This window comes from Ranitomeya imitator, chromosome 2, assembly GCF_032444005.1.
Source record: "Ranitomeya imitator isolate aRanImi1 chromosome 2, aRanImi1.pri, whole genome shotgun sequence".
Classification (NCBI taxonomy): Eukaryota; Metazoa; Chordata; class Amphibia; order Anura; family Dendrobatidae; genus Ranitomeya; species Ranitomeya imitator.
In genome coordinates this window covers 699006708-699023910 of record NC_091283.1, presented here as the reverse complement: position 1 = coordinate 699023910, position 17203 = coordinate 699006708, and the positions used below count along the sequence as shown (strand labels likewise).

Below are 17203 nucleotides of genomic sequence, written 5' to 3'. Positions count from 1 at the left end.
TGGCATGCAATATTATATTAGTCTTATATAAATGGACAAAGTCCTACAAACTACATTGATAATGAGGGGACTCTCAACTGAACTATATCATTGGTACCCCAGGGTAAAAAAAAAATTGTACTGTCCCTGCCCTCATACACTATAAAGATGATATGCCCAGTGCAGTTATATTGTCTTTAGAACACTTGTAATTTAATTCCGTGTGACAGCAGCTGCTCCTCACTACTCCAACCTTAAGTCTGGGACATTATGTCATACAGCAGTGTGAAACTCCCTGCTGTAACAGCCAGTCCCAAGAAGACGGGATGTGACCACATCCAGTTTTATGTAGAGAAACAGCTATTATCAGGAGACTGACTGACTGATATCAGCATGGAGCTGCAGACTGGTGTAACATCTCAGACTGGAGGGGTTAACAGTGAGGAGCAGCTCCTGTCACACCAGCCCCCTGATAGTGTCTCCCTGTCTGCAGTCCATGGTGAGGGGGCATGGCCTGCTCACTGCTAATAGCCCTGCAAGTGAAGGAGACATTATTGGGGGACTGAATACTACTTAAGGCAAGGGGCAGGCCATGCCCCTCACCTCCAACTGCAAACAAGGAGACATCAGGGGGCTGTCGTGGCAGGAGCTGCTCCTCATTGCTCACCCCTCATGTCTGAGACATTACAGGAGTGTTCAGCTCCATGCTGGTACTATCAACCAGTCTCCTGATAATAGCCAGTTTTCTGTAGAGAACAGGGTATGTGGCCACACTCCCTCTTCTTGGACTGGCTTTTACAGAGGTAAGCGGAACACTGTTCTGTGATGTAATGACCCAGATGGGAGGGGTAAACAAGTGTTCTAAATGTCACAAATCACAGCACGTGAGATCACGCAGAATCACCCCACTGTTACCTTTTTGTCGTAAACAGCCCTCAGCTGCCCCAGGCAATCAGGAGAATTACACCATCAGCTGATGATTAACAGATGAGTCTGTGGCTGTTACCACGAGTAGGCTGGTTATTGAAGAACTAACAGTAGCTGTATACTGTATATATACACCTTTGATTCCAACTCATGGAAGAAAAAAAAATGTATATGTGTATATATATATATATATATATATATATATATATATATATACATACAGTGGGGCAAAAAAGTATTTAGTCAGTCAGCAATAGTGCAAGTTCCACCACTTAAAAAGATGAGAGGCGTCTGTAATTTACATCATAGGTAGACCTCAACTATGGGAGACAAACTGAGAAAAAAAAATCCAGAAAATCACATTGTCTGTTTTTTTAACATTTTTTTTGCATATTATGGTGGAAAATAAGTATTTGGTCAGAAACAAACAATCAAGATTTCTGGCTCTCACAGACCTGTAACTTCTTCTTTAAGAGTCTCCTCTTTCCTCCACTCATTACCTATAGTAATGGCACCTGTTTAAACTTGTTATCAGTATAAAAAGACACCTGTGCACACCCTTAAACAGTCTGACTCCAAACTCCACTATGGTGAAGACCAAAGAGCTGTCAAAGGACACCAGAAACAAAATTGTAGCCCTGCACCAGGCTGGGAAGCCTGAATCTGCAATAGCCAACCAGCTTGGAGTGAAGAAATCAACAGTGGGAGCAATAATTAGAAAATGGAAGACATACAAGACCACTGATAATCTCCCTCGATCTGGGGCTCCACGCAAAATCCCACCCCGTGGGGTCAGAATGATCTCAAGAACGGTGAGCAAAAATCCCAGAACCACGCGGGGGGACCTAGTGAATGAACTGCAGAGAGCTGGGACCAATGTAACAAGGCCTACCATAAGTAACACACTACGCCACCATGGACTCAGATCCTGCAGTGCCAGATGTGTCCCACTGCTTAAGCCAGTACATGTCCGGGCCCGTCTGAAGTTTGCTAGAGAGCATTTGGATGATCCAGAGGAGTTTTGGGAGAATGTCCTATGGTCTGATTAAACCAAACTGGAACTGTTTGTTAGAAACACAACTTGTCGTGTTTGGAGGAAAAAGAATACTGAGTTGCATCCATCAAACACCATACCTACTGTAAAGCATGGTGGTGGAAACATCATGCTTTGGGGCTGTTTCTCTGCAAAGGGGCCAGGACGACTGATCCGGGTACATGAAAGAATGAATGGGCCATGTATCGTGAGACTTTGAGTGCAAACCTCCTTCCATCAGCAAGGGCATTGAAGATGAAACGTGGCTGGGTCTTGCAACATGACAATGATCCAAAGCACACCGCCCGGCCAACGAAGAATTGGCTTCGTAAGAAGCATTTCAAGGTCCTGGAGTGGCCTAGCCAGTCTCCAGATCTCAACCCTATAGAAAACCTTTGGAGGGAGTTGAAAGTCCGTGTTGCCAAGCGAAAAGCCAAAAACATCACTGCTCTAGAGGAGATCTGCATGGAGGAATGGGCCAACATACCAACAACAGTGTGTGGCAACCTTGTGAAGACTTACAGAAAACGTTTGACCTCTGTCATTGCCAACAAAGGATATATTACAAAGTATTGAGATGAAATTTTGTTTCTGACCAAATACTTGTTTTCCACCATAATATGCAAATAAAATAATAAAAAAACAGACAATGTGATTTTCTGGATTTTTTTGTCTCAGTTTGTCTCCCATAGTTGAGGTCTACCTGTGATGTAAATTACAGACGCCTCTCATCTTTTTAAGTGGTGGAACTTGCACTATTGCTGACTGACTAAATACTTTTTTGCCCCACTGTATATATATATACATACATACACACACATGTATACACATATATATATGTACACACATATATATATACAGTGGGGCAAAAAAGTATTTAGTCAGTCAGCAATAGTGCAAGTTCCACCACTTAAAAAGATGAGAGGCGTCTGTAATTTACATCATAGGTAGACCTCAACTATGGGAGACAAACTTAGAAAAAAAAATCCAGAAAATCACATTGTCTGTTTTTTTTAACATTTTATTTGCATATTATGGTGGAAAATAAGTATTTGGTCAGAAACAAAATTTCATCTCAATACTTTGTAATATATCCTTTGTTGGCAATGACAGAGGTCAAACGTTTTCTGTAAGTCTTCACAAGGTTGCCACACACTGTTGTTGGTATGTTGGCCCATTCCTCCATGCAGATCTCCTCTAGAGCAGTGATGTTTTTGGCTTTTCGCTTGGCAACACGGACTTTCAGCTCCCTCCAAAGGTTTTCTATAGGGTTGAGATCTGGAGACTGGCTAGGCCACTCCAGGACCTTGAAATGCATCTTACGAAGCCACTCCTTCGTTGCCCTGGCGGTGTGCTTTGGATCATTGTCATGTTGAAAGACCCAGCCACGTTTCATCTTCAATGCCCTTGCTGATGGAAGGAGGTTTGCACTCAAAATCTCACGATACATGGCCCCATTCATTCTTTCATGTACCCGGATCAGTCGTCCTGGCCCCTTTGCAGAGAAACAGCCCCAAAGCATGATGTTTCCACCACCATGCTTTACAGTAGGTATGGTGTTTGATGGATGCAACTCAGTATTCTTTTTCCTCCAAACACGACAAGTTGTGTTTCTACCAAACAGTTCCAGTTTGGTTTCATCAGACCATAGGACATTCTCCCAAAACTCCTCTGGATCATCCAAATGCTCTCTAGCAAACTTCAGACGGGCCCGGACATGTACTGGCTTAAGCAGTGGGACACGTCTGGCACTGCAGGATCTGAGTCCATGGTGGCATAGTGTGTTACTTATGGTAGGCCTTGTTACATTGGTCCCAGCTCTCTGCAGTTCGTTCACTAGGTCCCCCCGCGTGGTTCTGGGATTTTTGCTCACCGTTCTTGTGATCATTCTGACCCCACGGGGTGGGATTTTGCGTGGAGCCCCAGATCGAGGGAGATTATCAGTGGTCTTGTATGTCTTCCATTTTCTAATTATTGCTCCCGCTGTTGATTTCTTCACTCCAAGCTGGTTGGCTATTGCAGATTGAGTCTTCCCAGCCTGGTGCAGGGCTACAATTTTGTTTCTGGTGTCCTTTGACAGCTCTTTGGTCTTCACCATAGTGGAGTTTGGAGTCAGACTGTTTGAGGGTGTGCACAGGTGTCTTTTTATACTGATAACAAGTTTAAACAGGTGCCATTACTACAGGTAATGAGTGGAGGAAAGAGGAGACTCTTAAAGAAGAAGTTACAGGTCTGTGAGAGCCAGAAATCTTGATTGTTTGTTTCTGACCAAATACTTATTTTCCACCATAATATGCAAATATAATGTTAAAAAAACAGACAATGTGATTTTCTGGATTTTTTTTTTCTCAGTTTGTCTCCCATAGTTGAGGTCTACCTATGATGTAAATTACAGACGCCTCTCATCTTTTTAAGTGGTGGAACTTGCACTATTGCTGACTGACTAAATACTTTTTTGCCCCACTGTATATACACAAACAAACAAACATACACATATTATATATATATATATATATATATATATACATACATACATACATACATGTGGCGTCCCAGGGTCCTGGTCGTTACAGTAGCATTGCTTTCCTCACGGGGAGAGTGATGTTACGCTTGAAGGCAAGAAGGGATAACTGTCAACAGGTACCACAAACAGGCAACACATTCACACTCCAGGCCACCCGGGGGAGCTTTTGATCCTACCTGCTAGATGACTATATATATATATATATATATATATATATATATATATATATATATATATATATATACACACATAGAGAGAGAGAGATACATGTATGTATATATATATATATATATATATATATGGTAGTCTGTAGGGAAAGTCAGTCAATTCCAGGAAGGTCCAGTCAGGAGACAGACTGGTTCAGTTTAAGGCAGCGGAAGGTTTTACGGAGCTGTGCCGCCACAGTGCAGCAGCTCCTGGAAAGAGACATTGAGAAAGCCGAATACATTGCAGAGAGCGTGCAGGAGAGCAAAGCACAGGAGAGAACATCAGGGGCAGACCAGCCCCGAGCAGGCTGCCTCCTTCTGAGGCGCAGAGACTGGTAGCCGGAACACCGAGGTTGTAAGGACCTCTATGACCTACAGTTATATGAAAAAGTTTGGGCACCCCTATTAATCTTAAGCTTAATGTTTTATAAAAATTGTTTTTTTTGCAACAGCTATTTCAGTTTCATATATCTAATAACTGTTGGACACAGTAATGTTTCTGCCTTGAAATGATGTTCATTGTACTAAAAGAAAATGTGCAATCTGCATTCAAACTAAATTTGACAGGTGCATAAGTATGGGCACCCCACCAGAAAAGTGACATTCATATTTAGTAGATCCTCCTTTTGCAAAAATAACAGCCTCCAGTCGCTTCCTGTAGCTTTAAATGACTTCCTGGATCCTGGATGAAGATATTTTTGACCATTCCTCTTTACAAAACAATTCCAGTTCAGTTAAGTTTGATGGTCGCCGAGCATGGACAGCCCTCTTCAAATGATCCCACAGATGTTCAATGATATTCAGGTCTGGGGACTGGGAGGGCCATTCCAGAACAGTGTAATTGTTCCTCTGCATGAATGCCTGAGTAGATTTGGAGCGGTGTTTTGGATCATTGTCTATCAATCCCCTGCGTAACTTCAACTTTGTCACTGATTCATGAACATTATTGTCAAGAATCTTCTGATACTGAGAGGAATCCATGCGTCCCTCAACTTTAACAAGATTCCCGGTGTCGGCATTGGCCACACAGCCCCAAAGCATGATGGAACCTCCACCAAATTTTACTGTGGGTAGCAAGTGTTTTTCTTGGAATGCTGTGTTTTTTGGCCGCCATGCATAACGCCTTTTTGTATGACCAAACTACTCAATCTTGGTTTCATCAGTCCACAGGACCTTCTTCCAAAAAGAAATTGGCTTCTCCAAATGTGCTTTTGCATACCTCAGCCGACTCTGTTTGTGGCGTGCTTGCAGAAACGGCTTCTTTCGCATCATTCTCCCATACAGCTTCTCCTTGTGCAAAGTGCGTTGTATAGTTGACCAATGCACAGTGACACCATCTGCAGCAAGTTGATGCTGCAGCTATTTGGAGGTTGTCTGAGGATTGTCCTTGACTGATCTCACAATTCTTCTCTGCCTTTCTGATGTTTTTCTTGGCCTGCCACTTCTGGCCTTAACAAGAACTGTACCTGTGTTCTTCCATTTCCTTACTATGTTCCTCACAGTGGAAATTGACAGGTTAAATCTCTGAGACAGCTTTTTGTATCCTTCCCCTGAACAACTATGTTGAATAATCTTTGTTTTCAGATCATTAGACAGTTGTTTTGAGGAGCCCATGATGCCACTCTTCAGAGAAGATTCAAACAGGAGAACAACTTGCAAGTGGCCACTTTAAGTAGATTTTCTCATGATTGCATACACCTGGCTATGAAGTTCAAAGCTCAATGAGGTTAAAAAACCAAAAAAAGTGCTTTAGTAAGTCAGTAAAAAGTAGGTAGGACTATTTAACCCCTTCAAGACCCAGCCTATTTTGACCTTAAAGACCTTGCCGTTTTTTGCAATTCTGACCAGTGTCCCTTTATGAGGTAATAACTCAGGAACGCTTCAACGGATCCTAGCGGTTCTGAGATTGTTTTTTCGTGACATATTGGGCTTCATGTTAGTGGTAAATTTAGGTCAATAAATTCTGCATTTATTTGTGATAAACACGGAAATTTGGCGAAAATTTTGAAAATTTCGCAATTTTCACATTTTGAATTTTTATTCTGTTAAACCAGAGAGATATATGACACAAAATAGTTAATAAATAACATTTCCCACATGTTTACTTTACATCAGCACAATTTTGGAAACAAAATTTTTTTTTGTTAGGAAGTTATAAGGGTTAAAATTCGACCAGCGATTTGTCATTTTTACAACGAAATTTACAAAACCATTTTTTTTAGGGACCACCTCACATTTGAAGTCAGTTTGAGGGGTCTATATGGCTGAAAATACCCAAAAGTGACACCATTCTAAAAACTGCACCCCTCAAGGTACTCAAAACCACATTCAAGAAGTTTATTAACCCTTCAGGTGCTTCACAGCAGCAGAAGCAACATGGAAGGAAAAAATGAACATTTAACTTTTTAGTCACAAAAATTATCTTTTAGCAACAATTTTTTTATTTTCCCAATGGTAAAAGGAGAAACTGAACCACGAAAGTTGTTGTCCAATTTGTCCTGAGTACGCTGATACCTCATATGTGGGGGTAAACCACTGTTTGGGCGCACGGCAGGGCTTGGAAGGGAAGGAGCGCCATTTGACTTTTTGAATCAAAAATTGGCTCCACTCTTTAGCGGACACCATGTCACGTTTGGAGAGCCCCCGTTTGCCTAAAAATTGGAGCTCCCCCACAAGTGACCCCATTTTGGAAACTAGACGCCCCAAGGAACTTATCTAGATGCATAGTGAGCACTTTAAACCCCCAGCTGCTTCACAAATTGATCCGTAAAAATGAAAAAGTACTTTTTTTTCACAAAAAAATTCTTTTAGCCTCAATTTTTTCATTTTCACATGGGCAACAGGATAAAATGGATCCTAAAATGTGTTGGGCAATTTCTCCTGAGTACACCAATACCTCACATGTGGGGGTAAACCACTGTTTGGGCACATGGTAAGGCTCGGAAGGAAAGGAGCGCCATTTGACTTTTTGAATGAAAAATTATTTCCATCGTTAGCGGACACCATGTCGCGTTTGGATAGCTCCTGTGTGCCTAAACATTGGCGCTCCCCCACAAGTGACCCCATTTTGGAAACTAGACCCCCCAAGGAACTAATTTAGATGCCTAGTGAGCACTTTAAACCCTCAGGTGCTTCACAAATTGATCTGTAAAAATGAAAAAGTAATTTTTTTTCACAAAAAAATTCTTTTCGCCTCAATTTTTTCATTTTCACATGGGCAGTAGGATAAAATGGATCATAAAATTTGTTGGGCAATTTCTCCCGAGTACGCCGATACCTCATATGTGGGGGTAAACCACTGTTTGGGCACTCGGCAGGGCTCGGAAGAGAAGGCGCGCCATTTGACTTTTTGAATGGAAAATTAGCTCCAATTGTTAGCGGACACCATGTCGCGTTTGGAGAGCCCCTGTGTGCCTAAACATTGGAGCTCCCGCACAAGTGACCCCATTTTGGAAACTAGACCCCCCAAGGAACTTATCTAGATGCATATTGAGCACTTTAAACCCCCAGGTGCTTCACAGAAGTTTATAACGCAGAGCCATGAAAATAAAAAATAATTTTTCTTTCCTCAAAAATGATTTTTTAGCCTGGAATTTCCTATTTTGCCAAGGATAATAGGAGAAATTGGACCCCAAATATTGTTGTCCAGTTTGTCCTGAGTACGCTGATACCCCATATGTGGGGGTAAACCACTGTTTGGGCGCACGGCAGGGCTCGGAAGGGATGGCACGCCATTTGGCTTTTTAAATGGAAAATTAGCTCCAATCATTAGCGGACACCATGTCACGTTTGGAGAGCCCCTGTGTGCCTAAACATTGGAGATCCCCCAGAAATGACACCATTTTAGAAACTAGACCCCCAAAGGAACTAATCTAGATGTGTGGTGAGGACTTTGAACCCCCAAGTGCTTCACAGAAGTTTATAACGCAGAGCCATGAAAATAAAAAAAAAAATTATTTTCTCAAAAATGATCTTTTAGCCTGCAATTTTTTATTTTCCCAAGGGTAACAGGAGAAATTTGACCCCAAAAGTTGTTTTCCAGTTTCTCCTGAGTACGCTGATACCCCATATGTGGGGGTAAATCACTGTTTGGGCACATGCCGGGGCTCGGAAGTGAAGTAGTGACGTTTTGAAATGCAGACTTTGATGGAATGCTCTGTGGGCGTCACGTTGCGTTTGCAGAGCCCCTGATGTGGCTTAACAGTAGAAACCCCCCACAAGTGACCCCATTTTGGAAACTAGACCCCCAAAGGAACTTATCTAGATGTGTGGTGAGCACTTTGAACCCCCAAGTGCTTCATAGAAGTTTATAATGCAGAGCCGTGAAAATAATAAATACGTTTTCTTTCCTCAAAAATAATTATTTAGCCCAGAATTTTTTAATTTTCCCAAGGGTAACAGGAGAAATTTGACCCCAATATTTGTTGTCCAGTTTCTCCTGAGTACGGTGATACCCCATATGTGGGGGTAAACTACTGTTTGGGCACATGCCGGGGCTTGGAATTGAAGTAGTGACGTTTTGAAATGCAGACTTTGATGGAATGCTCTGCGGGCGTCACGTTGCGTTTGCAGAGCCCCTGATGTGCCTAAACAGTAGAAACCCCCCACAAGTGACCCCATTTTGGAAACTAGACCCTGAAAGGAACTTATCTAGATGTGTGATGAGCACTTTGAACTTCATAGAAGTTTATAATGCAGAGCCGTGAAAATAATAAATACGTTTTCTTTCCTCAAAAATAATTATTTAGCCCAGAATTTTTTATTTTCCCAAGGGTTACAGGAGAAATTGGACCCCAAAAGTTGTTGTCCAGTTTCTCCTGAGTACGCTGATACCCCATATGTGGGGGTAAACCACTGTTTGGGCACACGTCGGGGCTCAGAAGGGAAGTAGTCACTTTTGAAATGCAGACTTTGATGGAATGGTCTGCGGGTGTCACGTTGCGTTTGCAGAGCCCCTGGTGTGCCTAAACAGTAGAAACCCCCCACAAGTGACCCCATTTTAGAAACTAGACCCCCCAAGGAACTTATCTAGATATGTGGTGAGCACTTTGAACCTCCAAGTGCTTCACAGACGTTTACAACGCAGAGCCGTGAAAATAAAAAATCATTTTTCTTTCCTCAAAAATTATGTTTTAGCAAGCATTTTTTTATTTTCACAAGGGTAACAGGAGAAATTGGACCCCAGTAATTGTTGCGCAGTTTGTCCTGAGTATGCTGGTACCCCATATGTGGGGGTAAACCACTGTTTGGGCACACGTCAGGGCTCGGAAGTGAGGGAGCACCATTTGACTTTTTGAATACGAGATTGGCTGGAATCAATGGTGGCGCCATGTTGCGTTTGGAGACCCCTGATGTGCCTAAACAGTGGTAACCCCTCAATTCTAACTCCAACACTAACCCCAACACACCCCTAACCCTAATCCCAACTGTAGCCATAACCCTAATCACAACCCTAACCCCAACACACCCCTAACCACAACCCTAACCCCAACACACCCCTAACCCTAACCACAACCCTAATTCCAACCCTAACCCTAAGGCTATGTGCCCACGTTGCGGATTCGTGTGAGATATTTCCGCACCATTTTTGAAAAATCTGCGGGTAAAAGGCACTGCGTTTTACCTGCGGATTTTCCGCGGATTTCCAGTGTTTTTTGTGCGGATTTCACCTGCGGATTCCTATTGAGGAACAGGTGTAAAACGCTGCGGAATCCGCACAAAGAATTGACATGCTGCGGAAAATACAACGCAGCGTTCCCGCGCGGTATTTTCCGCACCATGGGCACAGCGGATTTGGTTTTTCATATGTTTACATGGTACTGTAAACCTGATGGAACACTGCTGCGAATCCGCAGCCAAATCCGCACCGTGTGCACATAGCCTAATTCTAAAGGTATGTGCACACGCTGCGGAAAACGCTGCGGATCCGCAGCAGTTTCCCATGAGTGTACAGTTCAATGTAAACCTACGGGAAACAAAAATCGCTGTACACATGCTGCGGAAAAACTGCACGGAAACGCAGCGGTTTACATTCCGCAGCATGTCACTTCTTTGTGCGGATTCCGCAGCGGTTTTACAACTGCTCCAATAGAAAATCGCAATTGTAAAACCGCAGTGAAATGCGCAGAAAAAAACGCGGTAAATCCGCCATAAATCCGCAGCGGTTTAGCACTGCGGATTTATCAAATCCGCAGCGGAAAAATCCGCAGAGGACCAGAATACGTGTGCACATTCCTAACCCTAACCCTAACCCTAACCCTAGCCCTACCCCTAACCCTAACCCTAACCCTACCCCTAACCCTAACCCTACCCCTACCCCTAACCCTAACCCTACCCCTAACCCTACCCCTAACCCTAACCCTATTCTAACATTAGTGGGAAAAAAAAAATTTCTTTATTTTTTTATTGTCCCTACCTATGGGGGTGACAAAGGGGGGGGGTCATTTATTATTTTTTTTATTTTGATCACTGAGATAGATTATATCTCAGTGATCAAAATGCACTTTGGAACGAATCTGCCGGCCGGCAGATTCGGCGGGCGCACTGCGCATGCGCCCGCCATTTTGGAAGATGGCGGCGCCCGGGAGAAGACGGACGGGACCCCGGCTGGATCGGTAAGTATGATAGGGTGGGGGGGGACCACGGGGGGGGGATCGGAGCACGGGGGGGGGAATCGGAGCGCGGGAGGGGTGGAACGGAGCGCGGGGGGCGTGGAACGGAGCACGGGGGGGCTGGAACGGAGCACGGGGGGGTGGAACGGAGCACGGGGGGGGGTGGATCGGAGTGCAGGGGGGGTGATTGGAGCACGGGGGGGTGATTGGAGCACGGGGCGAGCGGACACGAGCACGGGGGGGAGCGGAGCACAGGGCGGAGGGGAGCCGGAGCAGTGTACCGGCCAGATCGGGGGGGTGGGGGGGCGATCGGAGGGGTGGGGTGGGGGCACACTAGTATTTCCAGCCATGGCCGATGATATTTCAGCATCGGCCATGGCTGGATTGTAATATTTCACCCGTTATAATGGGTGAAATATTACAAATCGCTCTGATTGGCAGTTTCACTTTCAACAGCCAATCAGAGCGATCGTAGCCACGAGGGGGTGAAGCCACCCCCCCTGGGCTAAACTACCACTCCCCCTGTCCCTGCAGATCGGGTGAAATGGGAGTTAACCCTTTCACCCGGCCTGCAGGGACGCGATCTTTCCATGACGCCGCATAGGCGTCATGGGTCGGAATGGCACCGACTTTCATGACGCCTACGTGGCGTCATGGGTCGGGAAGGGGTTAAAACAAGAAAATGATAAGGGTGCCCATACTTATGCACCTGTCAAATTTTGTTTGAATGCAGATTGCACATTTTCTGTTAGTACAATAAACCTCATTTTAAGGCAGAAACATTACTGTGTCCAACAGTTATTAGATATATGAAACTGAAATAGCTGTTGCAAAAAAGGCAATTTTTATAAAACATTAAGCTTAAGATTAATAGGGGTGCCCAAACTTTTTCATATAACTGTACATCAGAGACCGGCAGGACAGCTGAACTCTATGTTACCTGTCCGACGTAACACTCAGGAGGCACGGTGGAACCCCTCAGGCCGGGTCGTGCTAGAGTCCCTATAAATAGCCTCAAGCCACCAGTCATACGGGTTATGTCCTATCCTACCCGGGGGACAGAGAGAGAGATAACATCTGTGAGGACCTTATGTGGAGCTTTAAGCCATAAGGGACTACACCACCACGGCGCTAGAGGAAGGCTTTTGATTTCCACCTGTGCAAGGGGACTCCTAACTTGCCTTCAAGCCGGCCAGACCCTGCCTGCCCTGTGATCTGGTGCCCTGGACTGCAGATGCTGAAGTCTTCAGTAAACCAAGGGAAAGAGACTGCAACCTTCTGTCCTCGTTCTTTACTGCACTTCTCACCATCTTCCATCTATACACCGGGAGCCCTGGGGATATACTTCTGTGGGAAGTTATACCATCTAGCTGCCCTATCATCACCCCAGAGGACCCCTTAAAGCAGCGTCGGTCCCCACTAACCGAATACCACAGGTGGCGTCATGAACATAAACTTTATTCCCTTTTAAAGACCTTTCACTTTTACATGAGCGCCCAGGGCCACGGACTGGGTCGCAGCCACCTGTGACATCCCCCTGTGAACCGCAGGACCCGGTACCGAGTACCCCACGGCCCTGGCGGGCGACTCACATACATACATACATATACACCCCGGAATGGTCACAGCCAACTCTGCGATAGCCAATGAACTACTCTCCACCACCAATTGTTTTCTGACCAATTGGATGCCGTTTTAGGTAACGTATTACTTCAGAGGTGCGGGTTACAGAACAAAAGAAACAGAATTATTAAATTTTATATTTAAACCACAACTAAAAGCAGAGTTTATAAAAAAATAATATGCAAAACACTTTACAAAAGGGACAAAACATTACAGCATATACAATTACATAAAATAAACTTACTATGCTGGTCACAGAGATGGCTCATTTTAGCGAAGGAGAGCATTTTGATTGGAAAGTCCTGTAAACAGGATTGTGCATTCACTGATATGCATCTCTGCCAAAAACACAACTATAATATGCTTTGATCTTTTAGCAGCACCTAAGTTACAACCACATTTCCCCCCCCCCCCCACCGATGACTTCACGTGAGTCAGTTTGTGGGGTGTTCTCAGCCCTTCAGGATTTTATGAAATTCCCAACTTATGAGATATCTTTGCCTCTGAAGACTACAAACGTTCAGTCTTGCCCTGGCTTATATGCAGGTGTCATAGTTCTGAGTTATTCTGCAATTTGTCCTGAAGTTGAAAATGTGCCATCAATATAGGATCTTTATAAACCCAATATTCATAACTTTCCATTGGAGACACACAGCCTGGGGAAGTTCTTTCATCATAGCAGTTTATCCTGGAGAAGAGCAGAGGAGAATTGCTCCTCCTCCAATGAAACACCAGGCGTAATGTCTAATTTCACAATAGGTATCCTGCATTAATTGTTTAACACCAGGGAGTCTGAGCTTCAAAAGGAATTTTATTAGATTTGTCACTTCTCAGCTATATGTAATTTCCTCACTTCCATTATGTCCACTGTGCAATTCTACTTCAAGGAGGTTTAGAATGTAAGCTCTTTTTCCTACTAGAAATTGCTTAAGAGAGAGGAGGACAGGGGTAAATGCCCCCACCTTGGAGTGGCTTTATGGATTCTAATGTTTTCTATGACACTAAAGATAATAGAACTGCACTGGGCATCTCATTTTTATAGTGTATGAGGGCAGGGACAGTACAGAAATGTTATATCTCCACAAATTACCCCTTTAACCTGTAGCATCCACCTTCCCACCATATATAGAGGGTAAATTATAAAAAGAATGTAAGTTATCATCATACACCAGGTCTACTGCTGCTGATGTTAGTAGCTTCACGTTATTCTTTAGTTACTAGTTACATTGCTTATATGAGAAACGTTGGCATATTATAAATATGGCTACAATAATGAAGCCAACAATAACATTCCTACAATGTGATGTTGCTCCATTAGGTCACCTGGGTGTTACTTACTCATCCTTGCTCTGGAGGTCACTTGGGTGTTACTCCTCACAGTTAAGTCTAAAGTTTCTTTTTTATTTCCAAACAGGTCAACGCTTTTGAATAGAGCCTGAGAAGAGATTCTTCGGCCGCCTGAAGCACACAGGAATTTAGCTTTTTTATGTTTGTTATTTCTTGTATTGTGCAGAATGTTATGGTCAGGAAGACAGTCCTCGCTGGTTGGGGTTCTGCTGTTTTTTTTGTTTTTTTTGTATATAATCTTTTACAGACTTAAAATTACTGGTATACAAATACAATTATATAAATATATATATTTCATGCTTTAAGCACTTATGAAAATATAAATTAGAAAGGGATACATGTTTTCTTATTTTTATTTATTATAGAGAAAAAAAAATGAAGAACCCTATGCTGCTGGAATGGCCACCAAAACACAGAATTTATACATGCACTATATAAGCCTTTTTGACACAAGGGTTAACCCTATTATATGCTACTATTATTAATATAAAAAGGGCAGGGCCCTGTCTTCTCAAATTAATTGGTGTTTATAAATCTGTGGGTTTTTAATGGGCACTGGGTGCCATTATGTACTCCATTTCTCAGCGCCCCAGCAACTACATCTTGCTAAAATCAGATAGTGATGATTCATGCCATATCCTAGCGCTACAGACTTTTTAAGAGATTGACTGTTGTCTGACTCTTTGGTTTAAGGGCCAATAAATTGTTATGGAAGAAGTCATGGGGGCCAATTGATAGAGACACAATCAACCACATATAGACACATTGAGAACGCACATATACTAAGCTAACCTTAGAAGCAATGAAGGTGCCTTTAAAGTGCTGCTTGTTAAAATATGTTCTGCCTTGAAAAACTAGATCTAATATATGCATTTATAAAAATGTATATATAGTTAGCATATCCCTCATTGCCACACTCATAAGTCCAGAACACGGAGATATAGGTTATTTGTCAGGACCCTCACAATGGAGAGCTGATGACTACCGTGACTTATGCCTAGCAAAAAAGTGGTAACGAAGGACCAAAGCAAATCAATATTGCCCCAATTTTGTGGATTTCAACGATGACCATCACATGATGGCCAACAAAGACCTATTGCTCATTATTCTGGACGTATAAAGAATGTGACATTAGTATAGTGGAGTACAGTATTAACTAGTCACAGCCATATTTCCAGGTGAAGAATATTTCTATTCACAGTAATTCTCATCATCCTTTCACACTACTGCCTAAACTCTGCTGGAGTAATACAAAGTTGTGTGATCAAAATGCTGTATTAAAAGGGTACTCCTGTGATAACAATTTAGTACCTATCCACAGAATAGGTGATATCTTATTGACTGGTGGTGGTCCAACTGCTGTGACTTGTTCCCAGTTGGCAGAATTTGTATCCCCTTTAGAATGGGTCAGCAGTGCGCCCACTCCACCATTGCCCCATCCATTCCCTGCGGAGCTACTGAGAGTGGCACTTGGCTTCTTCTGGAACCCCATAGAGAATGTATGGAGCAGTGGTTGAGCATGTGCACTTTTGCTCCGTTCTAATGGGGATAGAAGATCCCACCAATCAATGCTATCCTCTATCCTGTGAATAGATAACTTGATTTCACCACAGAACTACTTTAAGCCATTAAAAGTGGCCAAATTATTATTTTTTAGTTTTTTAGTTGAGGAATTTGATACACGTATCTTCTGGAGATCAACATTGCATTGGTTTGCAAGTCAAAGAAAACATCAATGGTTTTTCCATCTTATGTTATCTTGAATTAATTTCTAAGTGTCCCTTCGATACCCCAGTCAACAGTCATTAAGATATTATCTGGCAAAACCCACCTAGTTTCATTGCTTAGTGTTAGGGCTGAGACTTCAAGTCCATGACACATTTACCATCATTGTGATTGAAGTATTAGTATCTGCCTTTAGCTGCTTTTCTAAAGCTAGTACGTACTATATCTGACCATACAATGTAATCCATACTACACTAACTGACCGCATGCAGTCACTCACTGGACTACGGAAAGGCCTTGAAACTGCACATACTTAAAGTCCATTTCATGCAAAGACAAATGCACAAAGGTTTTATGTTGGTTATAGTCCATCAGTAAGAGTCTTCTCTAATGCAGGATTGATGGTTTCTGAGTCTTGTCATAGCGGGATACTCAGCCATGCAGTTATCCCTGAGCTTATTTTTCTCAGTAGTGATGCTTTTTCTCATACACCTCTTTTTCTCAGTCCATATCTGTATTATTTGGTTATTTTGTTCCATTCCCACCAGCTTGTTCAATCAAATCTGTACTGTGAAGCAGGGTATTCGGTGTTTGACCTAATGTGCTTGCAGAAATAAATACAGAATTGCTTCAAAGTGAAACTGGAGTCTTGGATTTTCATTTTTTACTACCTTGACTAGTGGTAATAACCAATACACATTCCTTAATACACTCACTAAACTATGTATAAACGGTATCTAAACTTCCAAGCATCAAAATAAGTGTCCAAATCAGCAGTTACAGAGTGATAGTTTCTGATGGCACCTTATTGGTTGTGTGGAAGGCTCAAGGCTATGTGAAGGGTCTAGACCATTAATGGTTGGTCAACACAGTGCCAAATATTGCACAGAAAATCATTTTGACTTGGATATACAGTCACCCCCGCAACACTAAACTGGAGACAAACTACATACTGTGGATTTAAAATTTTGAACCACAAGCGGCTTCTATGCAGAAACGCTGACTAGCAGGTCGGTAAGATGTGTAACGTCATTTGTCTGCTACTGTGAGCCGCGAACGTCCCAGGTAAAGTGCAGCAATTCTGTCCTGTATGAATCTACGCTACATTCACACAGTGTCAGGGAACAACCGACCACAGAGAAAACTCATCTATATTGTTGAGCAAACAGAAAAGGACAAAGAACAAGCAAAAATGGCACAATAACCATAATGAACTTGGCACAAAAAT

The 17203-nt window shown here is 42.9% G+C and overlaps 1 protein-coding gene across 4 annotated transcripts in view; it reads left to right on the top strand.

Moving 5' to 3' along the window:
- The window catches only part of RASGEF1A (RasGEF domain family member 1A), a 252090-nt gene extending 235474 nt beyond the window's left edge, over positions 1-16616 (top strand). For all 4 annotated transcript variants that reach the window (XM_069753115.1, XM_069753114.1, XM_069753116.1 and 1 more), the window contains one exon: positions 14318-16616. In XM_069753115.1, the coding sequence (XP_069609216.1) occupies positions 14318-14342 (25 nt within the window). In that variant the 3' untranslated portion in view covers positions 14343-16616. The remainder of the gene's footprint in view (positions 1-14317) is intronic.
- Positions 16617-17203: the final 587 nt, after the last annotated feature.